The sequence below is a fragment of the Megascapheus bottae genome, chromosome 6 (genome assembly GCF_031878675.1).
Source record: "Megascapheus bottae isolate mThoBot1 chromosome 6, mThoBot2.hap1, whole genome shotgun sequence".
NCBI classification, from domain to species: domain Eukaryota; kingdom Metazoa; phylum Chordata; class Mammalia; order Rodentia; family Geomyidae; genus Megascapheus; species Megascapheus bottae.
Window position 1 is genome coordinate 716,085 of NC_143514.1, and position 27,719 is coordinate 743,803.

Genomic DNA, 27,719 nt, shown 5'->3' on the forward strand with positions numbered 1-27,719 from the left:
CAAAAATTTTTTTAAGGTTACTAACCTCAAGTGACCAAATGGTCGAGTTGTGGCTGCTGAATTCCTAACAGTGAGCTCAGTTTAGTAAGCAAACATGCTAATAAAAAACAGGGTGGTGTGTGTAGAAGCTAAGGGCACCATCTTGCTCTGCTTGAAATCCTGAGCTCTGCCAGCCATGAGAACTTTTCCTGCCAGAAACAGGACACAGAAAGCAGTTTTCCATAATCCATGTGGTAATGCTGGTGCCTCTAAGACATACTAACAAGCCCGGTGACACTGGCAGGCAGGCAGGCATCATGGTGAACCCAGCAAACCTGGAAACCCTGCGCCCAGGACCTGTGCCTCAGTGGTGGCTTGCTTGGTTCCAGCTGCACTTCCAGGGGAGCCGATGGGCTTAGCTGTGCATTTATACTAAGTACCAAGGACACCACATGACAGTTGCAACCTCACCACCTCAGGTACTCACTGACCCATTTAACAGGGGCAGGAGGGGTGATGCCTCAGGCCAAACATTTGAACTCAGAAGACCTGACCTCAGCACCCATCAGCAGATATCCATGTTAATGACAGCTCACAATCTTCCAGCACTGTCTGTGCAGTACAATGGTATTAAGTACACCTCACAGCAAGTTCACAAATCTCTGTGGAAATCTCTGGGCTCTCAGTGTGCTTGGAGAGTCTTCAAAGCAGGCATGAACAAAATTGTATATGTTACTCACTCACTGCTCCTTAGCGCACACAGGTACATTCACACACAGGTGACCACACACACACGGCCTGCTATGGTGGCTCTGCACAGAGAGAAGAACGCACCAGTGGCCCTGCCTGTGCTCATGGAATCGGGGTCACCCCAGCATGTACCTGACACAACCAGTGTCACTTGTGGATCAATTCAAATTTCTCTTCAAATGAACAGAAATTCACTACTTAGATTTTTCTTGCTTTCAATCACAAACTAGGCCTGGAAACTGAATTATCCAGTAAATTTCTTTTATTTGGATTTGACCTAAAATAGCTTGATCTCCCTTTGATAGAGAAATGCCCAATTCCATAGACTACCATAGAAAAGTACTGAGTATACATTTTTCCAGTACGATACTTGCTTAAGTGCTTTGGGCATCAACCAGAGTTACCCAAAAGACTGTCCAGCAAATACAACTCAGTTCTTAGGTGCCAGAATGGATTTCTTCTCCTGGAACACGGTTGTTACTGACTGGGGTCTATCGTCTGCTGACTGCACATGGTTGAAGGTGTGGCGTGCACAGGTGGGCGGGGTGTCCTCTGCCCAGCTCTGCCAGCTCTGCCAGGGCCCAGAGCAGCCATCTCTCCTCAGTGGGCGAACGGACGCCATGCAGGGAGGTCCAGGGCATGACTCACCTTAGGACTTAATCTTCCACAGCTAAGAAAGAAAAACACCAACCAACTTAGTTGGCAAACAGGCAAGGTGTACACAGCCTCACAACTAAAGAGGAAAAAATAGCAACTCATCACAGCCACAGGTGAAGGGGGAAAAACAACTTTCACGGGATCAAAACTGACATCATGCAGCTCATGGACCACGGGCTCGCTCTCGTTCTGAGATGGGAGCAACACCTCCCGCCCGGGCACTGACGGGACACAATTCAGACTTCAGCAACCTCACTCGTAAGAGCTGTTACTATCCACGTGGGGAATGCAGAGAGCAAGGTGGGAAGCACGAGCCAGAGAGCTACACCTAACTTCCCCACACTCGCCTGTGTACACACACACACACACACACACACACACACACACACACACACACACACACACTCTGAGAGCAGAGGGCATGGAAGCAGTCACTTACTCTTATATTAAACCCCAGAAGGTCACTTATGACTCCTGAGACGGCCGAGAGGATAACGACTCTCGTGATGTTGTAGATGAGGGGGTTCATGGTCAGCCCGTAGAGTCTAAATGGGGTGTCCAGCTCCTGCAAAGCCAGAGCCAGCATGAGTCACGCCAGGAGGGGGACCACACACCTGCCTTTCCAAGGTTACCTGCTCGAGGTGTGGGAGGCACACCTGGAACCAACAAGCATTTTAGATGGCCTCGTTCATTCATCTTCAACATTGTGATACACGCTGCCAATCATCGGAATCTAAGCAAGACCGGAGATTTCTCCTTACCTGTCACTAACCCCACAGTGTCAGGTTGGCATTTTAAATCTACACAGCCTGGTACTTGTCTGTCATGGTGATCTTTTCTAAGAAGTAAAGCACTGATTTATTTTTGCTAACTTAAGGGAACGATTTAGTTCATTGTACTCTCTCTTGTACGAACAACTGCGTATTACACACACTTCTCTTCCAGAGGTTGGGTAGGAAGCAGGCCAAGGCCTTGAGGAGTTGCCAAGCGAGGCAGTATGGCCTTGGCCATGCATGGAGTGTTCTCAGTGCCACCACCAGAGCAGCGCCAGCGCGCCGGGCACAGGCCTAGCTGGGTAGGGGACCTGGAGCCCAGCACACAGCAGCTGCATGGGCCACACGGGCAGGGGCTCCCACAGATGGGGCAAGACTTCCATCCACCCCCTCCAGACGCCTTCACGCGGCAGGTGGGGTGATGGCTAACCCCTTGGGGTGGCTGCTCTGCAGAGCCACACACAGACCAGCAGGTCCCTGATGACAGCAAATCTGGTCTGCTGAGCAGCACAGGTTCCTTCTATATGGAAAAACCCTGCAGTCTCTGAATCCCAGATGGATTCTCCCTCACCTGGAGCGTGCCCTTCTGTTCTCCTCCAGTCTTGCTTCTGGGAGCAGTGACCACCTCATCTCTGGCCTGCCCATGCTTTGGACACCTAAAGCCTGAGTTCCAGGGCCTCCCGCCTAGCCCTTCATCACCCATCTCTAGCATTTTCTCAGAAAAGAAACCCACTTTTTCAGCTCATAGGGGTCATCCTAGCTACTCAGGAGGCTGAGATTTAAGGATCATGGTGCGAAGCCAGCCCGTCTAGGCAGAAAAGTTAGTGAGACTCGATGAAAATGCTGGGAGTGGAGCTGTGACTTATGTGGTAGACTGCAAGCCCTGAGCAACAAAGCTGAGGCACAGACCCACGCCCTGAGTTCAAGCCCAAGGACTGGCACCAAAAATAAAAGGAAAAGGAAGCTGATTTATCTTCAGTACAAGGATAGCACAAGGTGTCACTTACTTTCAGCAACTTGGTGGACAGCTTTAAGACATTGTTTACCAGAGTGAGCTGGTCTTTTTTATTTGGCTTTTTTTCCATCTTAAGATATAAATTAATCTAGGGAAGGAATAAAGATTAAGGTTAAGTTTCATAGAAAAACAAACTACATACAGCAGCAGGCATGGCTCAGTCAGTGGTACAGTGCCTGCCAAACAAGCATGATGTCCTGAGTTCAAACCCACAAATCATCAAAAATACCTTTTTTATTCTTTTTTTTTTTTGACAGTCCAGGGGCTTGAACTCAGAGCCCGAGTACTGTCTTTGAGCTTTCTTAAGGTTAACACTCTACTACTTGAGCTATAGCACCACTTCCGGCTTTTTCTATGTATGTGGTACCAAGGAATCGAACCCAGGTCTTTGTGCATGCTAGACGAGCACTCTACCATCAGGCCAAACTCCTGGCCAAAAATTACCTATTTTTTAAATTTCTAGCAACTATTTCTTCAGAGAGCACATACCATGTATACTAGCCCCCAAGCTTTTGGGCCAGGAAAACCTTAACAAAGATAATACATAACGGAATCAACAAACTTACATTTTAATAGTAATGATATACAATAAAATCGGCATGCAAATTCTTTTAAATTAAAAACAAATCTATCTTGGGGATGGGAGTTTGGCCTAGTGGTAGAGTGCTTGCCTAGCATGACCCAGCCAGGTTCGATTCCTCAGTACCAATATATCATAGAAAAGCCAGAAGTGGTTCTGTAGCTCAAGAGGTAGAGTGCTAGCCTTGCAGGGACCGTGCCTAGGCCCTGAGATCAAGCCCCAGGCCTGACAAAAATAAATAAACCTAAAAAAATAAAAGAGATGCTGCTTTGAGCTACTCTGTATTTACAAGGAACCATCTTCCATTGTTAGTATATAGTAGTATATTGGAAAACAAGTCTTCCAAATCCTGGTGAGATCTTCTGGGCTGGCATGGCAGAGTCTGGAAGGCTTTCCAAGTGGTGACAGATCCTCGAGAGACCGGGCCAGCGCAAGACCAGAAGCACGCTTTGTCACCAGGTCTTGTCCATCCCACCCATCCTGACTGACGGGGCCTGGAGCAGGCCACCGAGGAGAAACACAGGAGACCATGCCCTAATCATGCTGCTTACAGAGTAGCCAGGAGACCACGTGACTATGCAGTGCCCCTCCCTCCCAGCCCCACCAAGCCATACCTGTTCAGTGAGTAATACTGAAACATTGCTGTATTTCTTATTGGTTTCAGACCCCAGGGAGGCCAGGCGCAGTAAGAAGAGCAGCAGAGCTGTTTCCCAAACCAGGAACTCCCAGTTGTAAGCATCATTCAGAAAAGTTTTATGTCCTTGGAGAACCTATAGAGGACCCAATAACATTCAATCACAGGACGGGGAGTTTGGCCTAGTGGTAGAGTGCTTTTCTAGCATAGACAAAGACCAGGGGTCAATTCCTTGATACCACATACATAGAAAAAAGCTGGAAGTGGTGCTGAGGCTCAAGGGGTAGAGCTCTAGCCTTGAGAAAGTTCAAGGATAGTGCTCAGGCCCTGAGTCAAAGCCCAGGACTGGCAAAAAATAAATAAATTAATTAAATAAACATTTAATCACTTCTTCCCCAAGTGTAAAAGAATGTTTTAATATTTAAAGCAGAAGAATTTTTAATGCTCCTACAGTATTATCTTTAATACTTCATGATTAAGTTTCTTAGCATTTTCCCTTTTCCTGTCTGAGACAGCAAGGGGCTGGAAGCAACCGGGGGACACACGTTGACACGTCAGGAATAATGAAGTGCACTGTGGCCTCTCTGACTGCTGCAAGTAGACTCTTTCAAGTGCATGTGACCCAGCTAACTGTGCTAAGTGCGCTAGGTGTCTACCCCATCCCTGCCTGGCTGCCAGGCGTCCTCCGTTTCGGATCAAACAACATTAGCAAGAAAAGCTGAAATTGACTGAGTGCCTCTTCTGCTTCAAGTTCCCTGGTACTTGTTATTTTTAAAATGTGTTGAGGGGCCAGGAGCCTAGCCTAGTGGTGGAGTGCTTGCTTAGCATGCGCAAAGCCCTGGCTTCCATTCTGGGTACAACAAATACAGAAAAGGCCAGAAGTGGTACTGTGGCTCAAGTGGTAGAGTACTAGCCTGGAGAAAGCTCAAGGACAGTGCCCAGGCCCTGAGTTCAAGCCCTAGGACTGGTAAAAAGAAAATAAAATGTGTTGACTTAAGAGTAAAAAGCTAGGGATGGTGTCTAGACTCATGCTTCTCTGGAGGCTGAGATTCTAAGGACTATGGTTCAAAGATAGCCTGTGCAGGAAAGTCTGTGAGACTCTTATCTCCATTTAAACCCAAAATGCCAGAAATGGAGCTGTGGTTCAAGTCATGGAGTGCCAACTATGAATGAAAAAAGTTTGGGGCAATACCCAGGACCTGAGTTCAAGCCCCACGACTGGCACAAAAGGAAAAACCATCACTGCTCACAGCTGTCAGAATACAGTAGCTTTTTCTTTTCTTTCAGACATGGGGCTTGAATTTGAGGCCTAGGCACTGTGCCTAAGCACTCTGAGCTCAAGGTTAGCATGCTACCACTCTGAGCCACAGTGCCACTTCCGGTTTTTTGGTGGTTAATTGGAATTAAGAGTCTCACAGGGACTTTCTTACCCCAGCTGACTTTGAACCTCAATCCTCAGATCTTAGCCTCCTGAGGAGCTAAGATTACAGGCCTGGTTTACAGTAGCTTTTCTTTTCTTTTTTTGTGGGTCATGGTGCTTGAACTCGGCTGGGCACTGTCCCTGAGCAATTCAGCTCAAGGCTACCACCCTACCATTGAGCCAAGCCCCACTTCCCATTTTCTAGAGGTTAATTGGAGATAAGAGTCTCAGGTCCTTCTGTGCCAGGCTGGCTCTGAACCTCCTGGGTAGCTAGGATTACAGGCGTAAGCCACCATGCCCAGCTTTCACAGTAGCTTTTCTATCAGTCAAAAAATCAAACATTACCAACTACAGTTAAAGTGACCTGGCATCACCTTTAAAACCACGTTTAGTTTTATATTAAAATATTAGGAAAATTAACCAACATCCAAAAACAGCAAAAGAAATGCAGACATGGACTGGGAATGTGGTGCTTGCCTAGCATATATGAAGTCCTGAGTTCAATTCCTCAGTACCACATACAAAGAAAAAGCTGGAAGTGGCACTATGGTTCAAATGGAAGAGCACTAGCCTTGAGCAAAAGAAGCTCAGAAACAGTACCCAGGCCCTAAATGCAAGCCCCTAGACTGGCCAAAAAAAGAAAAAAGACATGCAGACACATTTAAAGCTGCACAGCTAAGCACACCTGCTAGGAAGCAGTGAACTGGGATTGCGAGGCTTTTACCTGGGCACAGCAGATGAAAGCGATGGACAGCGTCAGCAGGAAGACGGAGGACACGACCACGTCCACTGAGCGCTGCGGGCCTCGCCTCTGTGGGGGCACATGTGAGTTGGTGACGGCCTCAGTGGGAACGCTCACACAAACGACGATGCTCAGAGAACGTTCGGACAACATCTTAACACACTTTGGCACCTGAGTCTGAGGTGCTACAACCCACGTGTCCTCGATTCACTAATCTACTTCTACGTGTTTCCCAGTCAAAAAAAAAAAAAAGAAAAGAAGCGGTACTTACCAGAATGATAAATACTAGGGCAGAGTGCCCTAGGAAACTCTATTTTCTTTTCCTGAGCATTTACTTACTTCTACCAGCTCTACAGCTGTCCAGTAAATCTGCAAGCTGCTCACAGCACCCGTCCCAGGCAGACCCACACTGCCCAGGGCCTCTGCTGGCTATGCCGTGGCCCTGACGTCGCCACAGGAGACTGGCTCACCTTGAGAAAGGAGCGCAGCGATAGCCAGATCTTGATGTTCTCCACCTTTTTAAGTCTGAAATGAGGTATTTCGTATTTCCTAGCTTTCCTGGCTGAAGTAATATGGCTGAAGAGTTTTGCAAATAAAAATCTCTATAGGAGGTTAAATTAGAAAAAAAGAAATCACAAGGTGAAACATTCCTGCATGTCCCTGCGTGTCCGCGTAGCCCTCAATACCACCCCCACTATTCTCTTGAAGTATTAGAATGGGGAAGACTCTTCTTTGAGGTCCCCGAGAGTGGGCAGTGCGGCAATGTCCTTTATGCTCACTCCCTTGGCTCTGCCAACACACTGTGTAAGAACACAGGGCACAAGTGTGACAGTGCAAGGAATGGTGGCTGGAGACTCTGTGAATCCTCAACTCACACCATCTCTTACAAGATCATCACTCTGAGTACCCAAGTCGCACCTGGGGTCTAACACCCAGTAGCTGCCAGCCTACGGCACAGCATAGCCAATAACAGGAATTAACCCTCAACGACCAAAAGCGAGGCCAGAAACCGATCTGTGAAGGATCACACAGTTTCTCATCTACTAACCTGCTTATATGTTCTCTCTGCCACACACATCATGAAGAAAAACATCCAAGTAAGACACAGTCTCTCAAAAAAATTAATAATAGACAAAATGACCACAGGCATCACGGGCGGGGCCCCGCAGAAGAGCGTGAGCACTTCCTCAGCGGAGATGGACTTGATCTGGTCCAGGCTCTTCTCGTGGAAGAGGCGGTAGAGGAAAGGGAACAGGGTGAGCCCCGCGGTGACGGCATTGCCGAGCATCTGGTAGCCCCCGCCTTGCTGGCACGCATTCACCTGCAGATGGACGGGGTCCCCGAATTACGGCAGCCGTGGAGAAGCCTGCACCACCGCTACTTCAACACGAGCATGCACACTAGCAGAGATAGGGTCCCGGTCTCAACGCCCAGCTCCATGGGGAGAGGAAGCTGAGCACGACTGGGGACTCATCACAAGAGACGTGGAAGCTTTGGAGAGCAGAAACCACTACAGCCATTTGCTATGCACTACCAAAACTCTGGGACTTCCAAACTAAAACTACACCTGATTTGCAGAGCAGATAGGCAGATGGGTCCGGCTGGCGTAAGCCCTGGGGTATCAGGGGTGTCGGGGCGGGAGAGGGGGTGCCTGGGGGTGTCGGGGCGGGAGGGAGGGTGTCTGGGGGTGTCGGGGCGGGAGGGGGGGTGCCTGGGGGTGTCGGGGCGGGAGGGAGGGTGTCTGGGGGTGTCGGGGCGGGAGGGGGGGTGCCTGGCGCTACCCTGTTCATGATGACGCCGCTTATCTCCAGCACAGACATGTCCATCTTCTTGCACTCACTGCCTTCCCAGATGATGGCACTGACCCGGTCGGAGGCAGGGCTTGAATTCTGAAGCCAAAATAGGTGGTTCTAGGGAGGGAAATGCAAAGGTGACTCCAGCTGCCCTGAAGGCCCATCCTCCCCCAGGCTCAGGACGCCGGTGACCTCCTGCTGAGAGGCAGAAGGCAGAGCGCTGTCTACAGTGAGGTGACATTGCAAGCCTGGATTTCCCTCTCTAGACAAGCAAGGGAGAGAGCTGAGGTGTTGGGAAGGAAGTGTGCACAGAAGGGACTAGACTGGACTAGACTGGACAGCAGGGACCGCAGCAGGAGAGGTGCGGAGGGGCCGGAGACCACACTTACAACATCAGGCCTTTCTCTGGCCTTCCAAGGGCACAAACAAGCAGACAAAGCTCAAGAGCAGTCTTGACGGGAACAGCCTGCCGGCTCCCCTGCAGCCCAGTCTTGGGTGCCATTTCAGTAACAAGGCTCTTCCCACAGCCGAGAGAGAGGCTGATGAGGCTTTTCTTCACAGCACTGGGATCAAAAGCCAGGGCTGTTCATGCAGCCGCGCTGCCCTCTCTGGATGTCTACACAGAGGGCTAATATTTCCTGGGCTCATTCTTGCCAGACAGAAGTCCCGTAAGCTACCTCACAATATCCCAACATGTAGGACGGATACGTACCACCTGACACATGGTAACAATTTTACAAGCCTAGCGGATCTCCAAGTCTAGTTATCTATGATGCTGAAACCCGAACTTGAGAGCATCGTGTAATCTACGCTCCAGAGAAGCAGGTGATGGTTTGTACAATGTCTACGAAAACAAAAGCCATGAGCCCGGCCCTGCTCATACAAAGGAGTGGTAAAGATGCCACAAGGAAGACTGATCAAAACCTGAGGTGGAGGCACCTTTGGAGCATTTTCCCTCCCTCCCCTCCCTCCTGAGAAGTATGGGGTGGGGTCTGTGCCCCACAGGAAGTATGTGGTAGACACTGCCCACACGGCACCTGCTGAAAAACGTCCTCCGAGGGGTCGCGCTTGGCCCCTGCACGCAGGGCTCCTGCATGCGCGGCCTCACTGTCACTGGTGGCAGACGAGCGGCACTCAGGGCCGTGCAGGAGGTCATCCCACAGCATGTCCTCCGTCTCCGAGTCCTGGCGTGTGCTCTCCGAGTCCCTTCTGGAAAAGCGAAGGCTTCGGGAGCCACCAACCATGCCGGGCCTGGAACCCTTCGGGGGAAATGAATAGGACAAGAGCCTTCAAAACAAGTATGTGAACACCAACGTGAAAGCGAGTCCTTTATGCCCAGGCCGCCTCTGCTCCCCAGCCAGCAGGGCTGAGGTCCCTCCAAGACAACAGGCAAGCGGGGCGTCCAACCCATCATGCAGGGACAGGTGATCATGCCAGGTCCCTCTGGGGCCCAAGAGCTGCTTCCAGGCCTGGGGCAGTATCACTTGATCCCTATCCTCCTCGTCCTCCTCCCCTCCGCCCCCATCCACTCCCCCTCCTTTTCTTCCTCCCTCTCCTCCTCTCCCTCGACAGTGGTCCTTTCTCCACAGTGCAGCCCTACTTCCCATACAACACCACACTCCAATGAGTAATGCGCAGCGCACTGTGCAGAGATTGAGTAACATCTTTCAGAGCATCACCTATGATGCTTTTAAGGTTAGGGTTCAAGTGAACAAAGTTCAACTGTTCATCTTCTCACACTGGATGAGTGAAAGAAATGGAATACATCTTAGCGGCCCAGCATGCACAAAGACCCGGGTTCAATTTCTTAGTACCACATACATAGAAAAAGCCAGAGTGGTGCTGTGGCTCAAGTGGTAGAGCACTAGGCCTTGAGAAAGCCCAAAGACAGTGCTCAGGTCCTGAGTTCAAGCCCCAGGATTGGCAAAAAAAAAAAAAAAGTACAGCTTAGGGTGACGCTCACTAGACACTTTATGGAAAATGATCTATACAACTTGTGGGCAGGGAGCAGAGGAAAAAACTGGGAGAAAGGGAAGGGGTGACATTGTCCAAAAGAAAATGACTTAAATGATAATAACAAAAACAAACCACTGATCTCAAAATGGATGCTTTACCTGGTTGAAGGGTGTTGACTCAAATTCTGACTCGGCCAGGCTGTCTGAGTCCCGCACTATGTGACACCACCGCATGGTGGCTTTCTTTACCTACAGACAATCACACCAACATTGCAGGAGGATCTGGGGATAGGATTCACTCCTGGGCTCTTGGATACTACAAATAATACACATCACCTGAGAGTTTGGGTGGTTGGCAAGTATAGATTTCCTATTCTTCACCTCACAGCCGTTGTCGCTCGAGGCCCCCTCCACACTCCTGCGAAGCAGAATCATCTGGGTGCGTGCCTCACCGTCCTCATCGCTCGATGGGTCATCTGACACCCCATTGCCCCCACGCCGTTGAGCGTCCTGCGAGGGAGGCATAGTACTTCACACGTGGCCCGGAGCTCCTGGTGAGCTGGCACGGCTAGAAGTCACACCACACTCACACCGAAGAAACCAACAAATGACTTGATGCCAATGCGAAGAAAAATGTCAAAATTCAGAACAGGAACTTGAAACTCAAGAGCCTTCGTGAGGAGGAGGTGGAGGCGTGCTGGCCTCACACAGGCTGAGTCAGACTCAGCAACCAGGGCTGGCTAAGTGATGGCTCAGCAAGCTCTGAAAAACACCGAGCACGGCACATCCCAGACCAAGAGGGGCAGGGCCTCCATGTCCAGCCCCTAGACTGTATGACACGGCTCCACCTTGGAATCAACCACTAGCCCTCGCCCTCCGGGCTCTGTGTCATAAGCTGTGAGTGTGTTGTGAAGACAGACTGGAGTCTCCTGCTCTCTAGTGTGAGCACAGAGCATGTGCGTCCGCGGTTACTCCGCCCTCACCCTTCGGCTCTTCTCCCCATCAGAAATTTTCACTCTGTCCCTCGACGGCCATGTCCTGCCCTCTGGCCGACACAGCTTCTTTTTCACAATGGGGCGGAGACAACTCAAGTCATTGTCCGTTTCAGTGCCTTTGTTAGAGAGTAACTTTACCTTTTTTGCCCTGTTTAAAAAAATAAATAAAAGTTATTAACCACTTTTCTGAGTAGCATCTGCCATAAAATCACTTTCTTATGAAGAACACATACAGCATGTTGGAAATAAAATTCAGAAATTATACTTTCCAGGTCTCCGGCTTGCTGAGAGTATAGGACAGAATAATCACCCATGAACCTGAGTCCATCGGGTCCAATCATGCCATTAACTGAAAGGAAGTCAGCTCACTGCCTTCTTCAGTATCCGCTCCAAACATGAGGCCAACCGGAACGCCTGCCTCTCATCCCTCCTCATCAACACCGCCTAGGCCTCAAAGCTCAGAGCCTCCCAGAGCCATCACCCTTCCAATGTGCAGACACGGGACTGCTGGCCACATGTCAGCACATGAGCCATGTGAAGTGCCAGGCCTGCTGTTCAGCCAGTCCTGCCTATCAGGGAGAAGCCCGGGGAGCACAGGAACTCCACACTTCACCCAAGGGCAAAGATCAAGGGGTAAACACATTGTATCTTAGGAAAAAAGAGCTGTTCCCAATGGCGTTCGAGCTGTGGGGACCCCCTGAGAGGACTGGAGCTCCAGGCGGGCCTGCCGTTAGTGCACACAGCTCTGCCTCAGGAGGGCAGCACGGCGTGGTGGCACCGACTACCATCCCCACTACAGCAGGAAGGTGCAACTTCCCCATCCTGGGTGGCACCAGGACCTTATCTCAAATAGAACCAATAAAAAGAGCTGGAGGTGAGGTCCAGCGGTAGAGCACCTGTCTTGCCAGCATGAGGCTGAGAGCCCCTGGCTAGCAGGTGACAGTAAGTACCTCTGAGAGTCACCTCGCCAGACAGCCCCAGTTCCACCTCCCTTTCCACCTACAGCCCACCTAGCCTTCATTCCAGACACTACTTGACAGAGACTAAAATATTTACCTTCCAAGTATTTGTGCTTTGTAATTCTGTGGCCAAAAAAGCATTAAAATCAGACTGAACCGTTCCGGTGGACAGGGGATTTACAGGAGACCTGGCCCCATGACACAAGTGTGAGCAAATCTTTCAAGAACTCTCCAGAGTCATGTGCAGGACACACGCTCCTCCGGCCTCCAGAAACACAAGTGTCAAATCAAGCTGTAACTCCCATCAACAGCAGACTCCTACCTGTTCCCAAAGAGCAACCCCCAGAAGCTGGCAGCGTTGGGTACAGAGGCCCATGCCTCAGTTGCTTTCATCTTGTCAGGGGCACTGTTGCCCTGTTCTCGGCTCCCATCACCATTTACAGTTTTCCGTAATTTCCTACAAAAGAAGATTGCAGTAATATAACATCAGACAAGGTAAAAATTTTTCTATTTCTTTCCTTTTTTTCTCCAGCCAGTCCTGGGGCTAGAACTCAGGGACTGGCCTGGACTCTGTCCCTCAATTTCTTTTGCTCAAGGCTAGTCCTTTACCACTTGAGCAATAGTACCGCTTCTCGCTTTTTTCTGAGGACTTGAACCTAGGGCTTCATGCATGATAAGCAAACACTCTACCACTAAGCCACATTCCCAGCCCAATCTTTTCTAATTTTTTTTTTTAATCCATCATGGGGCTTGAACTTTGGGCCTGGGTGCTGTCCCTGAGCTCTTCAACTCAAGGCTATGGCTCTGCTCCTTGAGCCACAGCACCATTTCTTGTTTTCTATGGATTAATTGGAGATTACAGTCTCACTGTCTTTAGTACCCGGGCTGCCTTTGAACCAAGTTCCTCAGATATCAGCCTCCTGAGTATCTAGGATTACAGGTGTGAGCCACCGCACCCAGCCTTTTCTATTTCTGCCCATAATATCCTTACAGAAAACTGTACTAACAGATTATCTCCTAAAGTTGAGGACAGTTAACTTCATAAATTATATGAAAGAATTTCTGATTAAAAGACAAAAAAGAGAAGACAGCCTTGCTATCATCATTTTGCTCATTCCTATAAAAGACAGAGTTGCTATTCAGAAATGCGAGTAGAAAACATTTCTCCCTCATAAAACCCTCACTCTACACCATGAGAACCATTTCTTCAAGCACCCTTTGCACAGCACTTCTTGACAGCCCGTGCAGCCAGGTGACATAGACAGTGAGAGAAGGCACAGTACCAGATTTACTTGGAAAATGTTAAGTCAATTTAATTGAATTTACACAGAATCTTCAAAGTGTTGAGAAGTAACATTAAAAAAAAAAAAAACATATGTTGAAGCTCCATGCACTAACTTGAAAATTTTAATAAATTCTACAGATATTCTGAGGAGAGATAATATTAATTTTGGAAGATAATACTAAATATACTTAAGAAATTTTCAGCAGTTAAAAAATCTGCATACAACATATAACCTTGACATTAATTCAATGTATAAAAACGTCATATCTGGGGCCTGGAGTTTGGCCTAGCGGTAGAGTGCTTGCTTAGCATGCACGAAGACCTAGGTTTGATTCCTCGGTACCACATACATAGAAAAAGCTGGAAGTGGTGCTGTGGCTCTAGTGGTAGAGCTCTAGCCTTGAGAAAGCCCAATGACAGTGCTTAAGCACTGAGTTCAAGCCCCACAAGAAAAAGAAAAAGCAAAGAAAGAAAAACAGGAAAAAAATGTCATATCCATCTTGATTAAAAGTTTAGAACTCAATCATGCAATTAAAAAATTGGGCAAAAACAGCTTGGGGATAGCACCAGGGCCCTGAGGATAAGTTCAACATATACACACATATACACACATACATACACACACACATACACACACAACAAAGGTAAAATTTTTGATCAAATACCAAAGTAATGTATGTTAATAGTAAGTTTCAAGGTATTTTGACGAAACTGAAGTTTAAAGAAAATGCTTATAATCCTAGCCTATAGGATGCTTGTAATCCTAGCTACTCAGGAGGCTGAGACCTAAGGATCAAGATCCAAAGCCAGCCCAGGAAAGAAAATCTGTGACACTTTTATTTCTAATCATCCAAAAACCCGGAAATGGAGCTGTAGCTAAGTGGTTGAATGCCAGCCTTGAGCAAGAAGGGAAGGCCCCGAGTCAGAACTCAATACTAGTTACGAGCCCCAGTATTGGTACGCGAGCACATGGGCACATGCACATACAAGCACATGTCGGTAACGTGTCATCTCACCTCCGTCTGCGATTGCCGTTGCTCCCTGGAGGCCGATTGACCCGGGCAGACACGATCTGGCAGTGGACAGTACCCATGAGCAGCATGAGGCACAGGGGCCCAAGAACCTCACTCACGTTCACGATGGGCATCATGAGGTACAGCACCACCGCCATGACTGGAAAACGAGGGTCAAAACCTGGCTTGAAAACTCGACTCCACTACGCTACTTAGCTATACTAGTTGCTCCTGTAATCTATCTTCTCCCCCACCCCACCCCCACCCCGGTCCTGGGGCTTAGACTCAGAGCCTGAGCACTGTCCTTGGACTTTCTCAAGGCTAATGCTCTACCACCTGAGCCTCAGCACCACTTCCAGCTTTTTCTATGTATGTAGTACCAAGGAATCGAACCTGAGTCTTCATGTCCGCTAGGCAAGCACTCTACCACTAGGCCACACTCCTGGTCTAATCTATTATTTTTGGAAGAACCTAAATAAGAGTTGTACAGCAAATGAATGAAAGAGGAAGCAGAGCTGATACATGGGTGCAGGCTGACAGAAGAAAGCCTGTGGCCGTCCTGGTCCTGGGAGATCAGATATTCCAAGAACAGCTCCCATGCCTCCAGGCTGCAACACAATGAACAAGTTCTGAGTGCCACGGCACCCTGCTCTCCATCAAGAACTTCAATCTCCATCAAAGACTCCAGCACCCAGGTATTTGGGGCTCTACACTGATTACTGCTTGGGATGCAGAACGCACTGCACATGCTCAACTCATTTTCCCACAACACTCCTTGCCTTCCACAGCCTCTCACTGTGTCGCTCCCATTAGCACATTCACTTGCTTTTAGGAGGCAGGTTTTCATAAAATTAAAGGCAGGGAAATGAACAAGCACCCAAAAAGCCTTAAAATACTTCAAGCTCTGTGAGGAACAGGAAAAAAGACTCTGTGCTAGAGTTGGCATGGAGGAGGAGGACATTAGGAAATGATGTCAGAGGGGACAGGAACAGGCCACCTTGGCATCTAGGCCATGAGATGTCATTCTAAAGCCACTTTTTTTTGCCAGTCATGGGGTTTGAACTTAGGGCATGGACACTGTCCCTGAGCTGAACCCAGGGCTTTGTGCATGCTAGGCAAGCACTCTTCCACTAGGCCATGGTCCTGGCTCCCTAAAGCCACTTTCAAAACATTTTTTTGGTTTTGTAGTGCCAGAGCACTAGGGTCTGTAATCCTAGTCTGAGGGTCATGATGATTCACAGCCAGCCCAAGCAGGAAAATCTAAGAGACTTTGCCATGAGAAGGAAGAATGATGGGTAGAGAAGGCTCCACAAATGTTACCCAGGTGGTGAAAGCTGGAGCTGCGACTAGGCTAGTGGCAGCTAGAACACACTTCGTGGCAGGAGTGTGACAACCGATGGCAGGCAGAGTTGGAGGCGACCTAAAGGCAAGCAAGTTCGTACCAAAACATCAAGATGAGATTTCTAAGTGTGCAATGGCAGCTCACATCTGTAATCCTAGCTACCCTGAAGGCTGGTATCTGAGCATCATGGTTAGAAGCCAGCCCAGAAAAACTATGAGACTGTCACTAACTAACCACTAAAAGGTAGAAAGTGGAGCAGTGGCTCAAGTGAATGAAAAAGCTAAAGGACAGCACCAGGCCCTGCAGTCTAGCCCCAGTTATCGCCCTCCCCCAAAAAGATTCTTTAAAAATAAAACAAAAAAAAAAAACAATTCTTAATGTTTTTTCTTTTATTTATTAATTTTATTTATTGTTTATGTGGTAGCAAGGACTAGAAGCAAGAGCCTCATGCATGAGGCCCTTAAATCTCATCATTTTAAGACATGTAGTAATATCAATTGGAATGTCAGGTGGGCAGACCTGACAGACTGAAGTTCAGCCAAGGAAGTAGGCCCAAAGTACAAGTGCGGAAGCTAGTAGTCTATCAGATAATTAAAAAAAAATAGTTTTATTTACTTTTGTGTGGTACCAAGGGTAGAGGAACCTCATGTATGCTAAGTAAGCACTCTATCACTAAGCCAATTCCCAGTCCCCAAGAAATATAGTTTCACAAGAGAACATAGGCAAGGGTATCAATGTATGTGAATTAATGCACCTTCTATCTGGCAAATATCATGTAACCCTTTTACTAATTACAATAAAAAAAAAGGGGGGGCTGGGAGTTTGGCCTAGTGGAAGAGTGCTTGCCTAGCATGCACGAAGACCCGGGTTTGATTCCTTGGTACCACATACATAGAAAAAAGCCAGAAGTGGTGCTGAGGCTCAAGTGAGAAAGTCCAAGGACAGTGCTCAGGCCCTGAGCTCAAGTCCAGGACTGGCAAAAAAAAAAAAGAGAACATAGGCAAGAGAAGAAGACCCAGGTTCCAGTTTGGGGGTAACGCAGTATAAAAAAGGCAGGAAGGAAAGAGGGGGGTGGGGGAGAGGGAGACAGAGAGAGCACGCTAGAAGGTGGAGGAGAGAGCTAAATGGTGACATCTGCGCAAATTATTTTAACATGACCCCAAATGGCCAACATCCTTTCACAGGCCATGGGATGAAAGGGTAAATCTAAGAACTGCCTGATTTCATTGTCCAACAGCAAAAGCCACAATGAGAGAGAGCCACAGTTCATAGCAAGTGGCAGGTACCTTGCATGATGTAAAGCAGGAGCAGCCACATGAAGATTCTTGGAGACGTGACCTGAATCCACCAGCGGCTGAAGAGTGGGAAGAAAACCACACGCACAAGGCCCTTCCGTGTCAGAGACGTCCAGGGGACCTCAGGCTTGGCCTTGGCAAACGTGGAGCCTGGAACAGAATGAGGAACACTGATACAAGGTACCATTTACACATTATTTACACACGCTGTCCATTTATAAGCATCCATTTATACATGCTATCTACACATGATATCACATTTATGCACATTATCCATTTACATATACTATCCATTTACACATTATTTATACACACTATCCATTCACACCTGTTATCTAGTCACATACACTATTCACACACTATTTATTCATATTATCTATTTACACACACTATATGCTATGTATTCACACAGGCTATCTATTCACACACTATTTGTACATCTGCTTACATACACTATCTGTTTGTGAATGCTTGGTTACATGTATGGTCCCAGTCTTGAGAGCAAGACGTCTCAAAGAAGTATCTTCCACTACACCTGCACCTGCAGGTATTCTCACCTTCCTATCTACGAAAACCTTGTCACTTATGTCACTACATAGTACTGAGACTAATATCTACAAGAAATTTAATCTCAGAACTCACCTCTGATTAAGTCAACATCAATCAAGTCTGGTTTTATGTGACCCATCTTTTTTGGTTTGTTTTTAAAACCCTACGATTAAAGGGAAAAAACAGTTCTTTTACATGAAAAACAACAAAAACAAAAACATGTCTCTTTCTTTTTTTGTTGGGGGGGGAAGAGAGGGAAGCAGAGACAAGTCTTGCTATGTATCCCAGGTTGGCCTAGAACTTCAGATCTTCCTAACAGTCTCTGAGTGCTGAGATTACAGAATGCCACAGATATGCCTAAACTAAATTTCTGTCTCTTTTTACTAGTGACATTTTAATCCTAATGTTCTTTAAAAGAGCTTGCCTTTAATATATTTTGGTTTTAATCTTATGAAGTAATAAATGCATTATACTTTATTATTCTGTGTGTGAGTATGTGAGAGTGTGTGTGTGTGTGTGTGTGTGTGTGTGTGTGTGTGTGTGTGTTTGCCAGTCTGGGGGCTTTCACTTGGAGCTGAGGCACTGTCCCTGAGCTTTTGAACTCAAGGCCAATGCTCTAATGCTCTGATGCTCTCCGCTAGATCTACACCATTTCTCACTTTTACTGGTTAACTGGAATTAAGTGTTCAATGAACTTTCCTGCCTAAACTGGTTTGAACCAGACCTCAGCCTCCTGAGCAGCTGGGATGGCAGGCCTGAGCCTGTCAGGTCACTATCACTTTTGAAAATAAATCAAAGCCAGAGATCAATAAGTAATCAATAAGATACCACATCTTCTTAATTTCAGTCCTCAAAAGTGAATGATTTAGCTGGGAGAGAGCTAGGGAAGGGAGGACACTGTCCAAAAAGAAATGTACTCATTACCTGACTTATATAACTATAACCCCTCTATACATTGCCTTTATAGTAACAATAAAAAATTAAAATCAAATGATGTAAATCTCTTTAGGTGTTTCTCTATATTTCACTTTTATACCTCTAAACAATATACTATTGCTTTTTTTGAACTCAGAGCTGCATTCTGTTTTGTTTTGTTTTTTGTTCTGGGATTTGAACTTGGGCTCCTGCTTGCTGAGAGGCACTCTACTTCAGCCACACTCTCTTTGCCTTTGCTATTTGGAGACAGGGTCTTCTGTGTGTCTAGGGCTGACCAGGACATGACCCATCCTGTGCCTGTGCTTAGAGGGCAGGCAGAAACACCATGCCCTATTCTTGTTCTTGAGATGGTGTCTCATTTCCATTTTGCCCAGGCTGACCACCAACAGCAATTCTTGTGACCTTCTCCTCCCAATAGGTCTCACAGGCATGAGCTAGCATACCCACCATTCTTTTTTTTTTTTTTTTTTTGGCTCCTTTCTCTTTCTGGCCCCACTCGCTCCGGCCCTGCTCGCTCCGGCCCCACCATTCTTTTTTTTTGCCAATCCTGGAGCTGGAACTCAGGGCTTGGGCACTGTCTTTGAGCACTTCTGCTCAAGGCTAACACTCTGCCACTTGAGCCACAGCATCACTTCTGGTTTTTTTCTGTGTATATTACCAAGGAATTAAACCCAAGGCTTTGTGTATGCTAGGCAAGCACTCTATCACTAGGCCACACTTCTGGCCCCGAAAATATAGTTCTAAACCCACTAGGCCTTATCTCCTAACGTCCATCCAGATGCCATGCTTACCCACATGCATGTAATGAACTGAGCTGAGTCTTCACTGGCATGTGGAGCGAGTTCTTACCTGCCTTCCTGTTTACTCTGAGACCAAAATGCTTTCTAACTACAGAAACTGTAAGACAATTATCTACATTTGAAGAAATGCTACAATTACTTTGGTAAATTTCTGCAATCCCCTTTCTTGAGTACCTGTCTGTCTCCATCTCCAAGAACACTAGTGGTCCTGAGGCAGAGCTGTCCTCCAGGCAGGAGCCCCATCCCCTCATCTTAATTCCCACTCCCTTACATAATGTCCTCCAGCTTTCTGAAAAGCAGCCACACAAAGTTAAGTTTTTGAAGTTGGGTGCTAGTGGTTCACGCCTATTAATCGTAGCTACGCAGGAAGCTGAGATCTGAGGATCACAGTTCAAAGACTGCACAAAACATCTGTGACACTTTTTTTTTTTTTTTGCTAGTCCTGGGGCTTGAACTTAGGGCCTGAACGCTGTCCTTGGGCTTTCTCAAGGCTTGAGCTCTACCACTTGAGTCACAGCACCACTTTTGGCTTTTTTTCTATGTATGTGATACCGAGAAATCAAACCCAGGTCTTTGTGCATGCTAGGCAAGCACTCTACCACTAGGTCACATTCCTGGCCCCTGTGAGACTCTTATCTCCAATTAAACACCAGAAAACTGGAAGTGGCATGGTGACTCAAGTGCTAGCCTTGAGCTGAAGAGCTCAGGGACAGTGCCCAGGCTGAGAGTTCAAGCCCCACGACTGACCAAAACATAAAGTTTTTGAGTCCCAGCATGCAGAAAATAATCCTTTACCTTACACCTGACTGAAAGCTACACTACAGAAAGAAGAGAAAAGAAAAGAAAAGAAAAGAAAAGAAAGGAAGGAAGGAAGGAGAGGGAAACCCCATGGAAACAGCATCCCATCTAGCTCTGTCACCCACAAGAAATATGCACAACAACATTCGGGTGTCACCTAAAACAAGTGTGCCTATGTTCAGCTGTCATACGAGTGTGTGCACGTTCCCGTGAGTTACTGAGAAGAAAGGTGTTTACAAGGTAATGGGGAGCCAGGTCACTGCTGGTCCTCAAGCGGCTCCAGGAATTATCCCAAATCCTTATTCAGGCTCAGGACTTGAGGGCTCTGGGGTACAAGTTTTGAGATTATCATGACTCCCCACTACTGGCCCAGGGGAAGGGAGGCAGCGGGACATGTAATCACTCCAGGCAGACCTCATCCCAGGCTCATCTTGGCTCCCTGAGAGGCAAGGAGCACTGGTTACCACATTGCCTTCTCCTGGGCTCTCTAGTATTTGTCATCTACAATTCTTCCAGAAACAGTGACCTCCTTACTGAAGGTTTGCTAGTCTCAGCATTAACAGTGAACATGAAGTACCTTTAGTAAAACTTAGTTCTGATATAACAAAGTCATTGAAAAGAAAAATAAAAAATTACCAAATTATGACTTTATTTCTCCTTAATGTTTATTTATTTCTATTATTTACAAATTTATAAAGTGCTCAATAAGCTGGGTGCTGGTGACTCAAGCCTATAATCCTAGCTACTCAGGAGGCTGAGGTCTAAGGATCACAGTTCAAAGCCAGCCCAGGTACATACAGCAAAGACCCAGTGTATGTTTGTATGTGTGTATGCTGGTCCTGAGACTTGAGCTTAACCTGAGCAATACTGTCACTGAGCTTTTCTTGCTCAAGGCTAGCACTCTACCACAAGAGCCACTACTACACCTTTAGTTGTTTTTTTTTTGTTTTGTTTTGTTTTGTTTTGCTTGAGCTCAGGGCCTGAGCACTGTCCTTGGACTTTCTCAAGGCTAGAACTCTACCACTTGAGCCTCAGCACCACTTCTGGCTTTTTTCTATATATGTGGTACCAAGGAATCGAACCCGGGTCTTCGTGCATACTAGGCAAGCACTCTACCACTAGGCCAAACTCCTGGCCCTGTTAGTTGTTTTTTGTTGCTTTTTGTTTGTTTGTTTTTTGCCAGTCCTGAGGCTTGAACTCAAAGCCTGAGCACTGTCATTGGGCTTTCTCAAGGTTAGCGCTCTACCACTTGAACCACAAATCTACTTCTGGCTTTTTTTGTGTATGTATGTGGTAACAAGGAATCAAACCAGGGTCTTCGTGCAAGCACTCTACCAATAGACCAAACTCCTGGCCCCTCACCTCTAGTGTTTGGCTGGTTAATTGGAGATAAAGAGTTTCACAGGCTTTTCTGCCTAGGCTGGCTTTGAACTATGATCCTCAGATCTCAACCTTTTTTTTTTTTTTTTTTTTTTGCCAGTCCTGGGCTTGAGCTCAGGGCCTGAGCACTGTCCTTGGACTTTCTCAAGGCTAGAGCTCTACCACTTGAGCCTCAGCACCACTTCTGGCTTTTTTTTCTATGTATGTGGTACCGAGGAATCGAACCCGGGTCTTCATGCATGCTAGGCAAGCACTTTAACCACTAGGCCAAACTCCCGGCCCCAGATCTCAACCTTTTGAATAAATAGTATCACAGGCATGAGCTACTAGTACCCAGCTTTTATTTTTGTTTCTACACTTCTAAATACAATGTGTCCTTCTACAAACAAAAAAAGAAAGAAAGAAAGAAAGAAAAGCAAGCAAGCAAGCAAGCAAGCAAGCCAGGCATGGTGGCTCTTGCCTGTAATCCTAGCTGTTCAGGAGGCTGAGGATCAAGGTTCAAAGCAAGCCCGGACACAAAAGGACCTGAGACTCCTATCTCCACTTAACCTCTAGAAAATGGGAAGTGGGGCTTGGCTCAGGGGTAGAGTAGTAAGTAGCCTTGGGCTGAAGAGCTCAGGGACAGCATCCAGGCCCAGGGGTAGGGTGGTAGCCTTGAGCTGAAGAGCTCAGGGACAGCGCCCAGGCTGAGTTCAAGCCCCATGACCCACAAAAAAAAAAAAAAAAAAAAAATTCCTTGGCATTTTGGGACTTGAACTCCAGGACCTATGCTTTCTAACTATGTTTCCCACCACTGAGCCACACAGCCCTTTTGTGCTTTGGTTATCTTTCAGGTGAGTCTGGGGCTGAACTGGACCGCAGATCATCCCACTAGCAAGGACTGAAGACAGCCCCAATCCCCCTGTTTCACTTCCTCCCAAGGAACTGACATCACAGGTTTAACCATCAACTGGCCCTCAACTTTTTCCACTTTATACAGAATGGCATCTAAATAAATTTTGGCATAAGCCATCAAGTAATCTTCAAACTTGGTGATGGGTTGGCACTCCATCTATTTCTATTCAATGCAACTGTAGTGCTTATATCTTTCTTAAGCAAGTATTGAACTTGTAACACCCGTGTGCTGATGGCTATCCCTTTGGCACATACCACTTAGCAAGATGGCTTAAAAGATGCCACCTCCACAAGTGTTTATGGGAGATTTAAAAAGAAAAAGTTATCAGTTGTAGGGCTTGAATTCAGGGCCTGGGTGCTATCCTTGAGCTCTTTTGCTCCAGGCTAGTACTTTACCACTTGGAACCACAGCACCACTTCCAGTTTTCTAGTGGTTAGTTGGAGGTAAGAGTCTTACAGACTTCCCCATCCAGCTGGCTTTGAACTATGATCCTCAGATCTCAACCTCCTGAGTAGCTAGGATTACAGGTGTGAGCCACCAGCACACAGAAAAAACAATTGCCTTTTTAAACTTTATACTTTTAGATTTGTTTATAGTCATATAACAGCACCTGTGATTTGTGGTTTTGTTTTAAAATTCTTTCACTAGGTGTTAGTAGCTCATACCTCTGTAATCCTATCTACTCAGGAGGCTGAGATGTGAGGGTCCCATATAAAGCTAGCCCAAGCAAAAACTGTGAGAGTCTTACCTTCAATAAACCACTCACAAAACCAAGCTGTGGTGGCTCACACCTGGAATCCTAGCTTCTCAGGAAGTTGAGATCTGAGGATCCAGTTCAAAGCATAAAATGTCCCTGAGACTCTTATCTCCAATTAACCACCAGAAAACAGGAAGTGGTACTGTGGCTCAAGGTGTAAGAGCACTAGCCTTGAGCAAAAGATACTCAGGGAGGGGGCCAAGGCCCTAGAATCAGCAAAACAAACACTTTTTTTCTTTTCCCCTTTGTTTTGTAGCTGATGGTTTTATTTGTGTAAGACCTAACTCTTCTCACATCATCACTACCTGTGGAGCCAGAAGCAGGAGAGAAACAGAAGAGGACCAAACTCCTAGCTCCTAAGCTCTTTCCATTATACCACAATCGTAATTATTACATACAATAATCAGACAAAGCCTATATGGAGTTTTATAAAATAAAACTGGGGAAAGTACTCATCCAGATCTCATCTCCCATTGCATAACTAAGGGCTGTTCCAAACTGAAAACTTAGTCGAGAGAGCAAACAGACCAGCTTCCTATCCGACTGTCTATGAAGATCCCTGTGTCGGTTAAATGTATCTCACCGAAGAGATCTAAGTGTCTGATCTAATCAGTTTGATTTAGAGCTGAGTAGAACACTACTAAGTTGTTTTCATTGTTGTGTGTGTTTGTTTGGGGGGGGGATGGTTGAGTGTGTGTGGGGGGGTGTGTTTTACTTGAATTTGAACTCAGGGCCTTATACTTGCTAAGCAGGCATTATTTTACCGCCTGAACTATGCTCCCAATTCCTTCCACTTTAGTTATTTTTCAGATAGGCTCAGGTGTTTTTGCCCAGGTCTGACTGGGACCATGACTCTATTTATGCCTCCCATCATTTGGATTATAGGAAGAAGCTACAGCACCCAGTTCACCCACGATGTTTTAAGTCCTTAACAGTCTGCAACAAATATTATAAAAGATAGCCCCACAACAAGAATCTGCTGGCACTTATAAATACTTGCTATGGAACATCTATAGGTTTATCTTTTGAGATTCAAGGCTAGTTCTACAGGCTTTTTCTGTGTCTTAAGACTCTCCAACTGGGCCAGGAATGTAACCTAATGGTACAGTGCTTGCCTAGCATGCATGAGACCCTGGGTTTGATTACTTGGTACAACATACACAGAAAAAGCCGGAAGTGGCGCTGTGGCATAAGTGGCAGAGTGCTAGCCTTGAGCAAAAAGTGTCCAGGACAGGCCCTGAGTTCAAACCTAGGATGGCAAAAAAAAAAAAAAAGACTCTCCAAATACCTTTAGCTACCAAGCAACTTCAATGCCTACCTTGTACAAGCACACCACTTCTCACACCCACACCCAACCCTGAACCTTTAGAAGATCATCAAATTCTTTCCTCTCCTATTATGTATTAATAAAGACATTCTGAATGATACCTCAGCATTTAATTGCTTGGTTACCATGAAATAACCTAAGAATCTTATCAGTTCTAAAAGCGGTATATTTTTATAGAACTTGAAAAACTTGCCGGGACTTTGGCCTAGTGGTAGAGTGCTTGCCCAAAGACCGGGTTTGATTTCTCAGTACCACATACATAGAAAAAAGCTGGAAGTGGTGCTGAGGCTCAAGTGGTAGAGCTCTAGCCTTGAAAAAGTCCAAGGACAGTGCTCAGGCCCTGAGCTGAAGCCCAGGACGGGCAAAAAAAACAAACAAACAAACAAACAACAACAAAAAAACCAGAACTTGAAAAACTTAAAAGACCAGACTTAAAAAACAAGGGCTGGATCCAGGCCAAAAATGAATTTTGTTTGGCTTTCACAGTGAGGTTGATGAGGAAGATGATGCAGGAGAAAAGAGGAACAATAGAGAAAGAAGACAACCACCCTGTTAAAAATGTATTTCTAAGCCAAACGTGGTGGTACACATCTGTAGTTCCATCTATTCGGGAAGAAATGTTGTCCAGCCTAGGCAAGAGATTCTCAACTATCGGAAAGCCAGGTGTGTGAGACTCCATCTCCAAAATAATAAGCAAAAGGCCAAGTTGGATGGAGGTTAGGCTCAAGCGGAAGAGCAGTCAAGCATTCGAGCACAAGACCTACTGTTCAAACTAACACTGACAAAAATAAAAATAAAAAAGCCAGAAGTCACATGTAACATCCAGCCACCTGTCCAGGTTCACCCAGGCATAACAGTGAGACTTTATTTCAAAACTATCCTTGGGCCATGAGTTTGGCCTAGTGGCAGAGTGCTTGCCTAGCATGCACGAAGACCTGGGTTCAATTCCTCAGTGCCACATACATAGAAAAGGCTGGAAGTGGTGCTGTGGCTCAAGTGGTAGACCTCTAGCTTTGAGAAAGCTCAAGGACAGTGCTCAGGCCCTGAGTTCAAGTCACAGGACTGGCAAAAAAATAAAGTAGCCAGGCCCCATTTATACAGGCCATTTATTACTGAGGTCCCGTAGCATTTGCCATTTAGCACTGTGCATGCACTGGTCCTTTTCTAAATGTCAAACAATAAAGAATGCCATGCTTGGTGGAAAACTACAGTCTCCCCCCCCCCCCAATACCACCAATGCGTTAAAACAAAGCTAGAATTAAATCAATTTACCTTAATCTGAGTCTGTTCAATTGACTTTTCCCATATCTGCTGATCATATGCTCCAATCTGCAATAAGGAGCAGGCTATTAAAGGGATGTAATGACCATCCTTATATTTAAGTCATAATTTTACAAACAGGCTATCTGGAAACCGTGCTTCTCAAAATTACGGGGAAAAAAAAGGTAGGGGGAGGAGGGAGGGGGAGGAGAAGGAGGAGGAGGAGGGAGGGAGGGGGAGGAAAAGTGACAGCATTTTCTCTAGGAGTTTTTCTTTGCCAGAAGTATGCTTTCCAAATGAAACTGCTTTGGCATTACCTTCTTCTGATACCACGATATGGCATCTCTTTCATTTGAGGCCATCTGTGTCTCCAGCCAGAGAGTGGGAGCTCACTGAAAAGGAAGGAAAAAAAAGCGGGGACTGGTGAAAAGCCAGGGACTGAAGGCAGGCCCCCAGCTGGCCTCAGCCCCCGGGCTCTGCGGCTCTTTCTCTGGCTGTGGCCTGAGAAGCCTCAGCAGTGCTGGGCGAGCAGGGTCTGAGCAGCACGGCAGTAGATGGCCAAAGGAAGGCCAAGGGAGGCCCGGCAGCCTACCTGTCCTCTCCGCTCCACGGCGGGCGTCCGCCTCTCACCTGCTGCCCGCTTGCCGGAGACCGCGGCCGGGATCCGCGTCCTCAGTGGCTCCGGCCGGGCGGGGAGGCCCGGGAGGCCGGGGAGGCCGCGACGCCGGCCGGGCCGTTACCATGGAGACCGCGGCGCCGCCCAGCTAGGGCAGTCGGACGGCAACCTCGTAGCCTCCGCGGTCACCCGGGAGCCATGGGATGAGCGGAGGGTAACAAAAGCTGGAAGTGCGGGAGATAAAGGAAGGAATCCTCGCTAGGCTCCGGTCTCCACCGCAACGGCCCAAGGCCCGGTGCTGGGCAGCAAGAGCCCGGGCCCTGGCGGCGCGGCCTGCCTGGGCCGGGCCGGGCCGGAACGCACCGGCCCGGAAGTGACCCGGCCGGCCGCAAGCCCGAGGAGAACGGCCGGCCGCCGCTTCCGCTTCCCGCTCTAAGTGGCCCCGCCCCTCAGCCATACCGGACCCCGCCTGGGATGCGCCGCCGTCTCCCGCCCCGCCCCCGGCCCCGCCCCCCCGCCTCCTCCTAAGCCTCGCCCCGCCCGCTCCAACGTCTGGCAGCCGGCAGCCAGCAGGAGCTGACTCCAGTTGGTTCCTCGGTTTTGCCCGTCCCCCATCCCATCGTTCCCGCCCACAGGTGCTCCACCCCGGCGCAAGCTCGGGGTTTGCGGGCGGGGTGGTTGTCCCCAGTACTCAGCTTTCAGGGGCTCGGGGAAGAGGACGGACCGGGCAGGGCTTCTCGGTCACTGCTCAAGGAAGGGGGCTACGGAAACAGTCTCTAGGTTTCTAATTAGAGCAGAGCCGGGTGCCCCACCCTGCAATCCCAGCTCCTCAGGAGGCTGAGACGCGAGGATCAAAGTGAATCCGAAGCAGCCTGGTAGAAAAATCCGTAGTACTGTCTCATTAACCAGTGAAAAAATAAAGCTAGCCGGGCGAGGTGGTTCACCTAGCTACTCAGGTGGCTGAGATCTGAGGATCAAGGTTCAAAGCCAGCCTGGGCACTCAAGTCCGTAAGACTCTCATCTCCAATTAACCACCAGAAAACCGAAGAGGGACTGTGGCTCAAGGGGTAGGGTAGTAGCCTTGAGCTGAAGAGTAAAGGACAGCACCTAGGCCGAGTTCAAGTCCCATGACTGACAAAATAAAAAACAAAGATAAATGACACACAAATGACAAATGAAAAACTGCCTAAGATGTATTTAAATTACATTAATAG

General features: G+C 47.5%; 1 protein-coding gene across 3 annotated transcripts; it reads right to left on the bottom strand.

Annotated features, from left to right (window-relative positions):
* Positions 1–973: 973 nt before the first annotated feature.
* On the bottom strand, positions 974–26,871 carry Phtf1 (putative homeodomain transcription factor 1). 3 transcript variants are annotated; one of them, XM_090334059.1, is made up of 19 exons: positions 26,520–26,871; positions 26,207–26,281; positions 25,902–25,958; positions 17,830–17,899; positions 17,179–17,337; positions 14,554–14,710; positions 12,575–12,709; positions 11,282–11,441; positions 10,635–10,808; positions 10,458–10,547; positions 9,381–9,602; positions 8,332–8,460; positions 7,599–7,871; positions 7,021–7,152; positions 6,533–6,619; positions 4,369–4,524; positions 3,167–3,262; positions 1,826–1,951; positions 974–1,399 (listed from the first exon to the last, which is right to left on the bottom strand). In XM_090334059.1, exons 2-19 carry the CDS (start codon positions 26,249–26,251, stop codon positions 1,379–1,381), a joined length of 2,289 nt encoding a protein of 762 aa, XP_090190185.1. In that variant the 5' UTR covers positions 26,252–26,281; positions 26,520–26,871; the 3' UTR covers positions 974–1,378. The 3 variants fall into 3 exon arrangements, with proteins under 3 accessions (XP_090190185.1, XP_090190184.1, XP_090190186.1); XM_090334058.1 differs by having other exon boundaries at positions 26,482–26,871; XM_090334060.1 differs by lacking the exons at positions 17,830–17,899; positions 26,207–26,281; positions 26,520–26,871.
* Positions 26,872–27,719: the final 848 nt, after the last annotated feature.

Coding starts and splice junctions, on each gene's coding strand:
- Phtf1 (XM_090334059.1), bottom strand. CDS start 26,251: ATGGCCTCAAATGAAAGAGATGCCATATCGTGGTATCAGAAGAAG. Junction 8,461..9,380: donor CGGAGGACGTTTTTCAGCAG/GTGCCGTGTGGG, acceptor TTCCCTCCCTAG/AACCACCTATTTTGGCTTCA. Junction 7,153..7,598: donor CAGAGAGAACATATAAGCAG/GTTAGTAGATGA, acceptor AACCTCCTATAG/AGATTTTTATTTGCAAAACT.